The sequence below is a fragment of the Haliotis rufescens genome, unplaced genomic scaffold, assembly GCF_023055435.1.
Source record: "Haliotis rufescens isolate VD_foot unplaced genomic scaffold, xgHalRufe1.0.p SCAF_8, whole genome shotgun sequence".
NCBI lineage: Eukaryota > Metazoa > Mollusca > Gastropoda > Lepetellida > Haliotidae > Haliotis > Haliotis rufescens.
Window position 1 is genome coordinate 8843630 of NW_025964372.1, and position 15952 is coordinate 8859581.

At 40.6% G+C, this 15952-nt stretch overlaps 1 protein-coding gene across 1 annotated transcript in view; it reads left to right on the forward strand.

Moving 5' to 3' along the window:
• The first annotated feature begins 1758 nt into the window (after nt 1–1758).
• Nucleotides 1759–15952, forward strand: part of LOC124125361 — a 29052-nt gene continuing 14858 nt past the window's right edge. The window contains exons 1-15 of the mRNA XM_046488665.2: nt 1759–1965; nt 2164–2312; nt 2798–2887; nt 4411–4567; nt 4931–4973; nt 5150–5308; nt 5605–5660; nt 7826–7963; nt 8158–8329; nt 8620–8727; nt 8820–9035; nt 9530–9743; nt 11328–11341; nt 14434–14456; nt 15111–15416. Of these exons, the coding sequence (XP_046344621.2) occupies nt 1781–1965; nt 2164–2312; nt 2798–2887; nt 4411–4567; nt 4931–4973; nt 5150–5308; nt 5605–5660; nt 7826–7963; nt 8158–8329; nt 8620–8727; nt 8820–9035; nt 9530–9743; nt 11328–11341; nt 14434–14456; nt 15111–15416 (2030 nt within the window). The 5' untranslated portion in view covers nt 1759–1780. The remainder of the gene's footprint in view (nt 1966–2163; nt 2313–2797; nt 2888–4410; nt 4568–4930; nt 4974–5149; nt 5309–5604; nt 5661–7825; nt 7964–8157; nt 8330–8619; nt 8728–8819; nt 9036–9529; nt 9744–11327; nt 11342–14433; nt 14457–15110; nt 15417–15952) is intronic.

Here is a 15952-nt window from a genome sequence, read left to right on the forward strand (position 1 = left end):
ATTATCGTCAGGAGGTCTCATGATTATGTCCATCATTACGTGGTTTAGTTACCATTCTTGAAGTATCCAATCAGCCCTCTATCTTTCACGGCTTTAATTTGTTAACGTTGACGGACAGTTAAGTCACGTAAGCCTCCATAACCTTTACTATTGAGTGTTGTTTGAGCTTTCAATACTTCGATCGTGTCATCATATAGCTTATCAAGATATTGTCTTGGAAGACGTTAAAGCTTCAGTCATATAATCATTAATAATTCATTGAGTCGTCTGAGCAATAAAAGCAGCATTCAGATTTCCAGTTAAGGTATTTTCAGTTTGCAAGCTCTAATGTGATGATATGCGTACATGCAAACTGCTTAATGGTATTGAAACTGGATTAAAGTGAAGGCCTCCAGGCTCTATTGCATACAATGCAACCTGATGGACCAAGTAATCAGACATGGTTATTCTAACAGTTGCCATGAGATATGATTAAAGATGGCCCTGTTATCAAACGTCCGTCTTATGTGGGACACATTCCCACGAAATAATAATGACAAGTATAATAAGAGATCCTTAAACTTTGTACACATACACTATCTGGTGTATGTGTGGTACGTATTGTCCTTACGTGTAATCTGTGACCTTTATAGAGAACGCTGTCATGACATGTCAGCGAAATAAAGTAGTTTATGACAACGATCATTGTTTATGGTCATGATCCTATACCAGCTTGATATTGGCTGCACTTACCAAATGCTGGTTTAGGGAGGAAAGTGCAAAGAGCAAGACTGATGATTCGAACACTTTTACGTCACAGAGGCGGTGCCAAGAGAGGGATACTTCCAGTTAGAGAGAGTCCGTGACCTCTTGTGCATAGTTAGGCTATTTGGTAATCGCAGTACTTGTTCTGTGAGATTGTAAGGTGTGCCATTTGGTAGGGGTGTTTTATAGAACAAGTTAGCATTTTGACAACTGTTATTGAGTAGTAGAGATTGTTTAAGTTTATTTGTAGTGATTGTCAGTGATAGCAAATGATGGGAGCGCTGATAAAATGTCGAGCGATGTTAAAGTCGGATTTAAAAGAAAAGTGTTATTAGAGTTATCGCCACTAGTTGTAAACAAACAGCAAGCGTAATCGTTCTAGAGGTTTCGTAAGTTCCTATACATAAGCGACGCGCGGATGATTCGGGGCTTTTTGACTACCTGACTTGTATCTGATAGATATGCCACGTGCGGAGTGGATACCTACATGAACACACCCAGTTCCTGCCAGCTTCAAACAATATTCCGGACTGAAGAACAGAGACTGGCTTGTGTTAAGACATTCGACAGTGAAGTGACTTATATTGTGGGATATGTTACATATTCCTCATGCTATTAATGTAACCCAATTTATTGCCATTTGTAATTGTAAACCTAAAACTGTGTTTCCTTATAATGTGTTAAATATTCATTTATTTTGTGTGGTTATTTACTGATTTCACAATTCAGTCATGTACGAACCGATTTTAGGGTTACCTTTTGCGTACTACCCTGAATGATCTGACCTTAAGTCAAAGGTATATTATCCTGAAGTATTACATACGTTTTACATGTTGCGTAAATGTAATACAATATTCCCGTGATGCACGTTTTATTCGGGAAACTACAACGGATGAAACGAAACACGTGTCTTGATTTGAACATGTTATAATATTTTGAGGTTTTACTTATCGTGCAATCTTTTGGAATGCTGTCTTATCATATAAGTATTATAAACAGTCGTTACTTTCTCAGCACCTGAAAGCATTCATTGACAATGTTGCTGTTGTGGGTGACGCTGTTACCGGCGGTGTTGTCTGTTGAACTCCTCCATGATGCTGACTTTGACGGCACGACCACCTACGGAGGGGACACCAGTGCGGGGTGGTGGTGTGTGCAGTGCGATGCCGTTCCCAGCGTCGACACACACTCAGGGTCGCACAGTGTCAAGGTTACAAACAGGTATATAGTGATCGAAACAATTGCTAACTCATGTCAGTATAATATATGTATGTATGGTCAGATAAGTTTACTAGGTATACAAACGGCCATGTTATTGCTACACCTCTGCATCTATCGTCTTCTCCGCCAAATGGATACAGCAAAGCATGTTAAACTTGACATTGCATTAAGGTAATCGAAACGTGTTCTGTATTGCAGAAAGCAAAATTGGGGCAGTATAACCCAGTCTTTTAAGCCTAAAGGTGGGCACAAGTATTCGTTCAGGGCTTACGTGAAGATTTTGAACTTAGCCAAGGGTAAGGTGTACCACAGCATGCAGACAACGCTGGAGATCAAGGGAAGCAATGGTACGTCAAGAACAATATCCACCAAACAGAAGTCGTTTTGTGTTTGAATGTCATAGAGTTTCATATCTTGTAAAACTAGTTTCCTTTAAAATAAAATAAAAACCTGAAAACGTCTGTATTATTTTGAAGAACTTGCAATGTGATCACACGTCCACATAACATTCCATGAAGATATCATTCTGATAAAGTATAATATTGTGTATTTATTAGTAAGGATTTTGGGCGGTCGGGTAGCCTTGTGGTAAAAGCGTTCGCTCGTCACGTCGAAGACCCGGGTTCGATTCCCGACATGGGTACATTGTGTGAAGCCCATTTCTGGTGTCCCCCCCGTGATTTCGCTGGAATATTGCTAAAAGCGGCGTAAAACCATACTCACTCAGTCACTCTAATAAGGATTCAAGTGTGAATGTGGAATGGGCGGTAGCTGTAAACTGTACCTCTCGTGATGTTACGTCTACACTATATGAAAATTTTGTTATATTTAGGTAATACTAAATATGAACAAATTGGTACAACTCCACATCTGAGACCTGGCTCCTGGCACATTGTGGGCGGGGACTACCATATGCCAAATGGTATGTACACGTTGTATATATTAATTATACTCTCCAGAAAAAGAAAAGAAAAGCAAAAATGATTTTAGATGTATATTTTATATATCATATAAATAATAATCAGATGGTAATCGATTGTTCAAAATTGGCACACAACAGTAGATTTTCAAGGTGAACGTAATCTGTTAATATTTTGTATGGCCACCATTAGGGTCCAAAACTGACTGACTTCGTCGTACCATGGAAACAGAGAGATCCCGAATTGGGGTCTGGGAAATGCTCACCTACTCTGCCTCCAGCGCTTGTGCATATTGTCGGAGGTTCTGATGTTGTTGCTGGCGTGATCGCAGTCGTTGGTCAAGTGCATCCTATAAATGTTCGATTGGGTTAAATCTGGAGACCTGGAGGGCCATGGCAGGACATGGATGTTACGATTCCTGAAAAGACTGTTGTCAGTCTTGCTGTGTGAGGTCGGACGTTGTCTTGTTTAAAAATGATGTTCACTTGTTGCATTATGGGAAGGAAGTGTGACGGAAGAATCTGATCCGTGATCCGGAGATGGCTGCCCACATCATCACACTACCACCACCAAATCTGTCCACTTTCCGTATGCAGTTTCGTGCATAACGTTCCCCGCGACGCCTGTGACTCCGTGACATTGACACCATTGATGTCGCAGCCGACGTCCGTCCGCAGTCGAGGTCCGTCAAAATGACACCTCGAATACTTTCAGCGCGAAAACAGTTCCTCATTGTCTGGGCTGATATCCTACGTAATCCTGGTAATGCCGTCGTTAAAGAGGTGGTCTTGGTGGTTCTTTCACGTAGGTGACATTGCCATATGAATCAGTCCTGTGCGTATGCTGCGATGGGCTTCCGTCAGTCGCGTCAGTCGCGTCATGTTTTCGCTGTTCGCTTGCTGTAAGATTGTGATGGCATGCAAATGAAAACCCAACGTTTTTATGGCCCAACAAGTGATGTTACACGTACATGTCATGCATGTTGGTGTGTTTAGGCCACCAAATTTCTGCAGTACCTCATTCTTTCCACACAAATCAATCCCAATCCATATCCCTGTTCATTTTGGGTATGAATTTTGAATGGATGTCGGCAACACTCTGTCAGACATTTACGATTTTACGACTTTTGCGTGTGTGTTGTTTTGCAGAGTATATATACGGATATATTATTTTGATGTACACTGATCCACGACTACTGTATGGTTGTATTTTCATGGACGGTCAAGTGATACACGTACAAGTTGATGGTGTATAGTTGTGAACTTATGAATAATGAACGTAAATACAATCGCCACGTCGTCTAAGGCGGTCAATTCACCGTGCATACCTATGTCCCAGCAGCGTACCAGCAACTTATGACGGTAATTACGAATCCCACATTTGCTTTGACCTGCTTCACTTCGGTCATTCACTCACTCACTCACCCACTCACTCACTCACTCACTCACTCAGGTGTTCTGAAACTTAGTTATATAAGTCAGAATTATGTCTTTGTCTGGGCTAAAGCAGATGCTATTTCCTGCAGATGTCAAGGAGGTGCGCCTGTACTTCCAGATCGCGGAGCCCCAGGTCAACTACTTACTTGACACGGCCAGCATTGAGGAGATCCCTCAAATTGCCAACCTTAAGTCCGACACCAATAGGAGAATAGACATGCTCCGAAAGAATAATATTGACATCAAGTACGTGGACTTTTCACATGTATTGCCATACCAACAATACAAAGTCGAGCCTTTTCACACGCAACAGTCATTCTGGAGGAAGACAGTTTACTTAAAATCTTAACGAAGTTTGACATATTTGAGCCTTGGACCTGTTGTAAATGACACCCCATATATTGGCTTTAAACTGTGTTTATCTTACGCTTATAAAAATGGAAGATAAAATATTATCTTGAGATTTTGTTTACGTCGAGACAACCTGAATAACAACCTTCACCCTATGTCAACAATAACTTTCATTATGCCCATTATGTATTTACTTGTTTGTAAATATTAGTTCACAATCATGCATATTCATATATATGTATTGTTCCACGGAATCAGAGTAACGAATAGCAACGTGCACGCCTCTGGTCTCACAGTGGAGGTAAGAAACGTTTAAAGATTTCAGCTTTCCTTGATCTGTCATGATAATCTGAACACGGAAACGAATAACGGAGAGTCTTTTCATAAAAATAGTGCGCATGTATCATGACGCGTCGCTTGTTAATTGTCCTCTTTACTGTGACCACCATGGAGCTACATTGGTATCTGAATACCCAGGTCCAGCAAACTAGCAGCGAGTTCGGCTGGGGCTCTGCTGTGGATGCCAATGACATCACAGACTCCCAACACAAGAAATACCAGGACTACTTTTATGACAACTTTGAGTGGGCTGTTCTAGAGAATGCTCTCAAGTGGTACTCAATGGAACAAAACCAGGTCTGTCTCAATGTCATGTAGCTAAATTATATAATTCATAAAACTACTCATAGACAGAAACGGAAATTGATTCACATTTTGTGAAATAGTATATCTAATTAGATCACAATAGCGGTCAATTTTCATCACTTTAATTATTGTCCCTACAAAGACAATTGGTCGTTTCAAATGTTAGGGACATTATTCTTCTCAGCTATAATTGGGAGGTCCCCAGAGTGGTTAGTATTTTGTTAGTGGTCCTTTTCTGAACACTCTCTTTCAGTATCACCACATGCACACGTTGGATTCTATTTCAGGGGCAAGATAACGTAGCACTTCCTGAGAAAGCAGTTGACACTTTGCGGTCAAAGGGGTAAATATAATGTATCAGATAGATAAATATGTCAATATTCATACTTACTTTAATTCAACGCCACTTATATAGGTCTACTTCTTTGTAAGTGTACATCAGTGATATACTGTGTTGTAAAACTATTCGGTGTTTCAACTTCAGAATCGAAAAAAAGGCGGCAGTCGTTATTCCAAGACCCCAGCAATCACAGCAGTCTGAAATATACTAAAGGGAAAAAGTAACTGTGCTCCATATGAAGCGTTGAACATGCTCTGTAATTGAAAATAACAACTTCATTGACAAAACCCATACCTGGTAGCTGGAGACAGAGCGACACGCCCTCAAAGAAGGGAGGTGTTACAACTCAATATCGGCCATGATCACCATTTGATGTCATCCCAAGAACGTACGCAATTCAAATTGCCATTACCAATGATGAGTTGTGTTCTCCCATGAGTTGTGTTCTCCCATGAGTTGTGTTCTCCCATGGGTTGTGTTCTCCCGTGAGTTGTGTTCTCCCATGGGTTGTGTTCTCCCATGGGTTGTCTTCTCCCGTGAGTTGTGTTCTCCCATGGGTTGTGTTCTCCCATGGGTTGTCTTCTCCCGTGAGTTGTGTTCTCCCATGGGTTGTGTTCTCCCATGGGTTGTCTTCTCCCATGGGTTGTGTTCTCCCATGGGTTGTGTTCTCCCATGAGTTGTGTTCTCCCATGGGTTGTGTTCTCCCATGTGATGTGTTCTCCCATGAGTTGTGTTCTCCCATGTGATGTGTTCTCCCATGAGTTGTGTTCTCCCATTGGTTGTGTTCTCCCATGAGTTGTGTTCTCCCATGTGATGTGTTCTCCCATGGGTTGTGTTCTCCCATGAGTTGTGTTCTCCCATGAGTTGTGTTCTCCCATGAGTTGTGTTCTCCCATGAGTTGTGTTCTCCCATGGGTTGTGTTCTCCCGTGAGTTGTGTTCTCCCATGGGTTGTGTTCTCCCATGAGCTGTGTTCTCCCATGAGCTGTGTTCTCCCATGAGTTGTGTTCTCCCATGGGTTGTGTTCTCCCATGTATTGTGTTCTCCCATGGGTTGTGTTCTCCCATGTATCGTGTTCTCCCATGGGTTGTGTTCTCCCATGTATTGTGTTCTCCCGTGGGTTGTGTTCTCCCATGTATTGTGTTCTCCCATGGGTTGTGTTCTCCCATGTATTGTGTTCTCCCATGGGTTGTGTTCTCCCATGTATTGTGTTCTCCCATGGGTTGTGTTCTTCCATGTATTGTGTTCTCCCATGGGTTGTATTGCCAGCCCATACCCATCTCACCCCCAAACTGCCAACGTTGAGTAACGCAAACGTCGCTAAAACGTTCTGATGGACGCATGTAGACCCTTGCACAAACATGAGAGCTGTCCAGATGCAACTGTGAGCAGTATACTGTCCCAGATTGAACCTCAGATGGTGTCTGCACCAAGCTCGTCCTGCCTCACTGTGACGTGGACGCTCCACTGGGCGTATCGCTGGAAGTCGGGGCCGGATGTTGTGCTCCCTCATACGTGTTGCCCTGTTGTAGATAACGTCTCCAAAGAGAGAATTTTGTGTTTCGATGGACGTTAAATGTCTGGAAACGTCGTAATGCGACCTTTCTGTTTACAGCTTACGCACGGCGCGTAGACGTTGGTGATCAGCAAGCCGCTGCATTGCGTTAGCGTCATCTACGGTGAAACAAAAGTGTTTTAATGAGCACTTGATAGCAAAACAACCATACGTGTGTGAGCAAATTGTTCCCAATAAATACGCAACATCCAAATGTGTTCCGTGCATGAACATATGCGTCCAAATTGTGAATCACGGCCTTAAAGTCATATTATTTAATTTCAAAATAAATATTTTTATTGAACTTTATATGAAGCACAATTACTTTTCCCCGTTTCATTAGGTAACCGTAATATCCCAAATCCCACCATCTGTACACATACAACATGAGCCTCTAGATCCTATATATATACATGAGCCTCTAGATGCTATATATATACATGAGCCTCTAGATCCTATATATATATACATGAGCCTCTAGATCCTATATATATACATGAGCCTCTAGATCCTATATATATACATGTTCTGAGGTATAAATGAATCCGCAAGCAAAACTATGTTTGCTATGTCTCTGGCGTGCCTTCAGTGGCGACATGTCAAATACATTTTCAGCATCAAGGTGAGAGGACATAACATCTTCTGGGCAGTAGCTCAGTGGGTGCCAAACTGGCAGAAACAACTGTCCGAGTCAGCTCTCAAGCAAGCAATGGTGAAGAGGGTAGCGGACAGCGTCGGTCACTTCAAGGGAAAGTAAGTGTACAGATTAGTACTCAATACTTTCCAACTGAAATTCATTCACTATTGTCAATGATTTATGTTTTCTCCATCTTTGATCACGCATCAGTTCTGTGGAGGCCCCAAGGAAATTTTGCGAAATATAGTAAAATATATTTATTGTAGTGTATGTATTCAAAGGTTCATGTGTGTGTGACTTGGTGTTGCAGGCTTCCTCACTGGGATGTCAACAACGAGAACGTTCATGGGGATTTCTATGCTCAAAAACTCCATGATCCTGATATCACCGTTTGGATGTTTAACGAAGCCCACAATGCTGACCCTAATTCCCTACTTTTCCTTAATGATTACAACGTCGTCAGTCAAAATGAAGCCACTGTGGTAATTGTTCTGTATTTACTTTCATAAATTCAGGTATGTATCTTAGGTTTCCTGTGTTACTTGACCATAGGGACAACGATGGCCACCACTGTAAGGCGTTAGTCACTGGTTCTAGTTCCTGATTCATCCAAATCCTTGATTTGTGTAACCTAATTATAATCTCGTGGGTTGGTTAGCATGTAGCGCCTCCGTCGCTTGATGTCCCCGCATACACAGACAGAGTGCTGCAATACTGAAATATACAACTGAGATGTTGTTATACCAAAGTTACCAACTCGCTCTATTTGTAGGCATTTGAAGATGAGGCGCAGTACATACTTGGAAAAGGTGCTCCAGTCAAGAGGCTCGGTATCCAGTCCCACTTTGATGGGCAGCCAATCGATTATGACCTTGTCAAGGTACGATGCAATTTATGTATTTACATACACCCATGTATATGTATTGTATGCGTTCAGTGTTAGCATAACTGTAAATACCTTTTTTTTGCCAGCATCGCCTTGACGAAGTTGCCCGTGCAGGGTTAAAGATGTGGATCACTGAGCTGGACATTGATGACTGGAACGAGAACACGAAAGCTGACAAGTATGAGGCGCTGCTCCGACTGTACTTCAGTCACCCAGCTGTGGAGGGGATCATGTTCTGGGGATACTGGGATGGGAGACACTGGCGACCTAACGCTGCTCTAGCTAATGGACAAGATGTGACGGTGAGATAAATCAAAATTGAATCCTATTTTATGTACTAAAAATGTCATTGCTGTTAAAGTTAATTCAGTTAAATTAAACATGGAGTAGAATATACATTTAAGACAAATGCTGCTTCTTCTCGTTGATGTAACTCCAATCTGCTTATGATGTCCGATCAGGGATACACTTGATGTATATCGTTGGATGCCAGTTCATGATATCTCAGTTGATCGCAATGGCTGTCCGTTGAAAATGTCATAACATATTGTCATTGTTGTCATTTTTGGGGGTAAATGAGAAGTAGATACCATTGAAGGCTTCAACATCACACAAGATATACAAACATCACGAATTTATCCTAGATAAAAGTCACCCCGTCGATGCATCTGAAGAAGGTTATGGTTCCGGGTGTACTGTGTTGTTGTCTTATCGCTCCAAGCATACATTGTTAGATTCGTAATAAATGAACAATCTGGACAGATTCTAGGTTAACACATATTACTTTCCTGTTAAGCCGAACGCTGCAGGGCGGAGGGTGAAACAGTTGATCAAGGGGGAGTGGAGGACCAACGAGTCACACCCTGTCAAGGAGGGGCAGAATCTCCGAGTGAGAGGATTCAAAGGAGACTACACGGTGCAGGTCAAACACAACGGAAACGTCATCAAGACCGAGCACTTCACCCTGAGTGACAACGGTGTTGATCTGACTATCAGTCTGTCGGGATCAGGTGGGTATGATCATGACGGATACCAAGCAGTGTGAAGTGATGTAAGGATTGTGATTATGTTGTACTCAGAACTTTATGTCTAATGTTGTTGACATTGAATGTAAATCATTCGCTATATCAAAAACGTGTATATTGATACTGGCATTGTTTACGTGGAACCGCTGTAATATGAATGTGTTTAATTCTTTGGACGCAAGGGATACAATGCAGGTAATGTTTTTCCATCATGTTAGTTATGTCTTCTATTTAAGGTTAAAGTTTACTTTGTAAATTGGAGCTGTGTGATCCAGTGATAAGGATGTAAGAACTGATGCAGCTGTTAAATTGGAGCTGTATGATCCAGTGATAAAGATGTAAGAACTGATGCAGCTGTTAAATTGGAGCTGTTTGATCCAGTGATAAGGATGTAAGAACTGATGCAGCTGTTAAATTGGAGCTGTGTGATCCAGTGATAAGGATGTAAGAACTGATGCAGCTGTTAAATTGGAGCTTTGTGATCCAGTGATAAGGATGTAAGAACTGATGCAGCTGTTAAATTGAAGCTGTATGATCTGTGATAAGGATGTAAGAACTGATGCAGCTGTTAAATTGAAGCTGTATGATCTGTGATAAAGATGTAAGAACTGATGCAGCTGTTAAATAGGAGCTGTATGATCTGTGATAAGGATGTAAGAACTGATGCAGCTGTTAAATTGGAGCTGTGTGATCCAGTGATAAGGATGAAAGAACTGATGCAGCTGTTAAATTGGAGCTTTGTGATCCAGTGATAAGGATGTAAGAACTGATGCAGCTGTTAAATTGGAGCTGTATGATCTGTGATAAGGATGTAAGAACTGATGCAGCTGTTAAATTGGAGCTATTGGATCCAGTGATAAGGATGTAAGAACTGATGCAGCTGTTAAATTGGAGCTTTGTGATCCAGTGATAAGGATGTAAGAACTGATGCAGCTGTTAAATTGGAGCTGTGTGATCCAGTGATAAGGATGTAAGAACATATCAGCTGTTAAATTGGAGCTGTTTGATCCAGTGATAAAGATGTAAGAACTGATGCAGCTGTTAAATTGGAGCTGTGTGATCCAGTGATAAGGATGTAAGAACTGATGCAGCTGTTAAATTGGAGCTTTGTGATCCAGTGATAAGGATGTAAGAACTGATGCAGCTGTTAAATAGGAGCTGTATGATCCAGTGATAAGGATGTAAGAACTGATGCAGCTGTTAAATTGGAGCTGTATGATCTGTGATAAGGATGTAAGAACTGATGCAGCTGTTAAATAGGAGCTGTATGATCTGTGATAAGGATGTAAGAACTGATGCAGCTGTTAAATTGGAGCTGTATGATCTGTGATAAGGATGTAAGAACTGATGCAGCTGTTAAATTGGAGCTGTATGATCTGTGATAAGGATGTAAGAACTGATGCAGCTGTTAAATTGGAGCTGTATGATCTGTGATAAGGATGTAAGAACTGATGCAGTTGTTAAATTGGAGTTGTGTGATCCAGACACAAGGATGTAAGAATTGATACTGCTGGTACACGTCATCAGGTGATGAACTAGTCGCATGACTCGACCTCTTTTGTGTTTCAGGTAGCAACCCGCAGGTGAACCACATACTAATTGGATAGATTTTGCGTGAATAAAACACATATGTTTTGAATCTCGTTGTGCTCTATTTACAATCAGTAGGACCTTTAGCGACCCCGCCATGTTCGTGTTCGTACGTGGGGATGTACATGTATAGTGCGTGATGTACATGCACATTTGAAAGATCCTGTCCTTTGTAGACAGCAGATACGGTATCCATGGAGGTAAAAATGTTGAAGCGGATGCTCATTCTAATAAAATCGATTTTGAGATGATACGTTACGTCATGCATTTGTTAAATATGCCTACCTTATTTATACATCAACTCATGTCAGACGCTGTTTATTGATATGCAGACATAAACCAACAACCATGCTCGGCTGGTTGGAAAAAAGGTGGATACGATTCATGGATTATGTATGCCAGACTATGTCATACGTACTATATGAATGAATCACAACGTACTATATGAATGGATCACAAAATACTATATGAATGAATCACTACGTACCTCATGAATTGATGACAACGTACTATATGTATGGATCACACTGTAGTATATGAATGAATCACGACGAACTGTATGAATGAATCACTACTTACTATATGGGTGAATCACTGCGTACTGTATGAACGGATCACAACGTGCTATATGAATGGATCACAATGTATTATGTGACTGAATCACAACGTACTATATGAATGGACCACACTGTACCAACTGACTGAATCACAACGTACTGTGTGGATGAATCACTACGTACTATATGAATGGACCACAACGTACTGTATGAATGAATCACTACGTGCTATATGGATGATTCACTGCGTACTATATGAATGAATCACAACGTACTATGTGAATGAATCACAATGTACTATATGAATGGATCACAACGTACTTTATGGATGAATCACTACGTACTATATGAATGGATCACAACGTACTGTATGAATGAATCACTACGTGCGATATGGATGATTCACTGCGTACTGTATGAATGGATCACTACGTACTATATGAATGGATTGCAATGTGCCATATGAATGAATCACAACGTGCTATGTGCATGAATCACAATGTACTGTATGGATGATTCACTGCGTACTCTATGATTGGATCATAACGTACTATATGGATGAACCACAACGCAGTATAAAAATTATTCACTGCGTACTATATGAATGAATCACAACGTACTATGTGAATGAATCACAATGTACTATATGAATGGATCACAACGTACTTTATGGATGATTCACTGCGTACTCTATGATTGGATTATAACGTACTATATGGATGAATCACAACGTACTGTATGGATGAATCACAACGTACTGTATGGATGAATCACTACGTACTCTATGATTGGAACATAACGTACAATATGGATGAATCACTACGTACCATATGAATGAATCACAACGTACAATATGAATGAATCACTATGTACTACATGGATGAATCACTAAGTACTATGTGAATGGATCACTACGTACTATATGAATTGATCACTACGTACTATATGAATGGATCACAACTTTCTATATGGATGAATCACTACGTACTGTATGGATGAATCACGACGTACTTTATGGATGATTCACTGCGTACTCTATGATTGGATCATAACGTACAATATGGATGAATCACTACGTACCATATGAATGAATCACAACGTTGGATATGACTGATTAACTGCGTACTATATGAATGAATCACTACGTACTATATGGATGGATCACTACGTACTATATGGATGAATCACAACGTACTGTATGAATGGTCAACGTGCCCCTAAAAATGTATGACGTATTTGCATATGTCAGGCCTTCATAATGTCAGCAACTCTCAGCTGAAACTCGCGTTATATAGTCTCGGAGACATATAACTTCAATGATCCAAGAACACTGTTATATGGACAGTTCCTCCAGGACAGCAAAATAGTCTTGTATATGAACATTGCTCTAAGCGTCAACGGAACCTATACCATTGACGTCCATATATTTTAAGACGCAGACAAACAAGACTCGTGCTTGACGTCTATACTGTACAAGTAAATGTTTCATAACAATTGCGTTAGTGATTGATGTTATGCAAAATATGTAGTATTCAACAAAGACATTAATGATTGACATAATGCAGTCTTTAACTGAGAACGTTTTGTCTAATACGAATGTCGCCATGATGTTGTAACAATGTGTTTCACCAGCCACGGTTTTTCAGTTGGTGTCTCACATGCTATTTGCTTATTCGTCGTAGATGTGTACAATTATGTCAGTGGTTCATTGTGTTTAACGAACCTACATCGTATTTAATGCCTCACGTATTGATAACCTTTACAACAATGTACTGTTCTGGTTCCCCCAAAGATAAAAAAAATAAAGCTACTGTGTATTTTTTAACATCAATGCCATTGAACACTTTCTACTCGCATCTGTTAGCACACGAACCATTCCAGAGGCCATATATATCTAATTATATTATAAATAATAAATCCTTTAAATATTCAATACAATAATAACATCGGGTATATAGCCCATGGATTTCGCCCGGTTTGTGAAAATGAGGATGTCACAATCGTTGCTCCCATACAGCCAATATGTTTGTTTTTCAAGTTATTCTTCTGTAAGGGCATTATGTCATCCAGCATATATTATATCCGTGTGCGTGTACTGACAGTTTAACATGTGTGTGACTTCATACAGCTGCAAAGATTACAGCTATAATTAGACCTAGGACTGTCATGACTTTATCAGTTGTAGTGGACAACCCCTTACACAATGATATCTGCCATGCAACAATCACTCAAGACATATTTGCATTTCAAAATAGATGAACATGTAGTTCTTCACTGTGACTTTCTGAAGCAATTTACATTAATTCGAAGCAATTGGTTCGTAGTGATCGTCATAATTTAGATCTGGAATTTCTTGAAAATATACAGATTTAAATTACCAATTACACGAACAGGGTGCAATAATAGTTAGTTTCTTGCCGGATTTATCTTTTCGGCTGACACAGTCATATTTTCCGAATGATTTGAGATGTTAATCGTTATTCCATACCACTAAGACACTCATGTTTGTCTAAATGTCCGTTTTACAGGTATTTGAGAGCTCAGCTATTATGTATGTATAGATATCTTGTTGTATAACGTTATCCGTTCCAATGTAACCAAATGATATAGGCGCCCAATGTCAATTCATGGAATCATGTAAATTCTGTAATTGTATAATGTATTATGTACCCACAATCATTTTATTAGTACAGTCTCATTCCAGATATGTTAAAGTGATGTTGGGGGCGGTCGGGTAGCCTAGTGGTTAAAGCGTTCGCTCGTCACGCCGAAGGCCCGCGTTCGATTCCCGACATGGGTACAATGTGTGAAGCCAAGTTGTGGTGTCCCCCGCCGTGATATCGCTGGAATATTGTTAAAAACGGCGTAAAACCATACTCACTCACTATAATGATGTTGATCTATTACAAGATGTGTGCTGAACTCGACACAATACTGCGCTTGTTTCTATTCTTCCCATCAAAATATACTGTCCACCAGCAGCTGAATCTTGACAAGCGGTTTCAAAATTTTACCTTTCGGGGCATCTCATGAAGTCCGTTTTTAAGGAGAAATAATAATTAAATGGAAACGAAATAATGAAAGCATTAGTATGAGGTTTGACATTCAAATGATTCACATCCATCACAAGAAAAAAATCCGCTCAGCTTTTTTTCTGCTTTATCGTTTTCATTCGGATAAGACAAGTTCAACACTAACCGCTTAGACCTGGAATTGGCAAAGCGTTTTTCTTATCATACCTTGCTAAAGTACATCGTTCTCCTTATCGACCTGAACTTACCCGCTATTTATATAACAACGGCCAAACCCTAGTCACATACTACAGATTCCGACACGCAATGTTGCTTGTGTTAACACTTCTCCCGGCCTTAGTGCTGGGTGAACAACTGAAGAACGCTGACTTCGACAGCACAACATACACCGCCTCGGCAGGATGGTGGTGCAACAACTGTGCGGCTTCCGGCAGCTCCGACAGGCACTCCGGCTCACACAGTGTCAAGGTCACAAACAGGTACACACGTACAAAGATATTAAACACCGTTGTTACATTTAAGATATATTCTCTCTGTTTAGATTGATTCTGACTGGTGCGAAGTCGATGTAGTTACTGGTGGGCGGTACGGGAGCTTACACTATACTACCTACCTTGACAATAATTGCCTACAGAGACGTTATGAGACGCTGCAAGACGCTGTAAAGCGCTGCGAGACTCTGTAAGGCGCTGTAAGACGCTTTGGGGCCCTGTAAGACGCTGTAAGACGCTGTAAGGCGCTGTAAGGCGCTGTAAGACGCTGTCAGGCGCTGTCAGGGGCCTGGGATTCTGTATCGAGGCAATTTCGTATTTTTTCAAAAGACTGAAGCATTATTGTTTTGTACAAGAATGTTTTTGGACAATATATTTCTTTTGATAAAATCCCAGCCTACCCGACGAAAATCAAATGATCGATGCATTATATTTATCATTCAGACATTTTCAGTTACATGACAGTAGTTACACCAAGGTAAACTGTATTACAATTACATGACAGTAGTTACACTAAGGTAAAC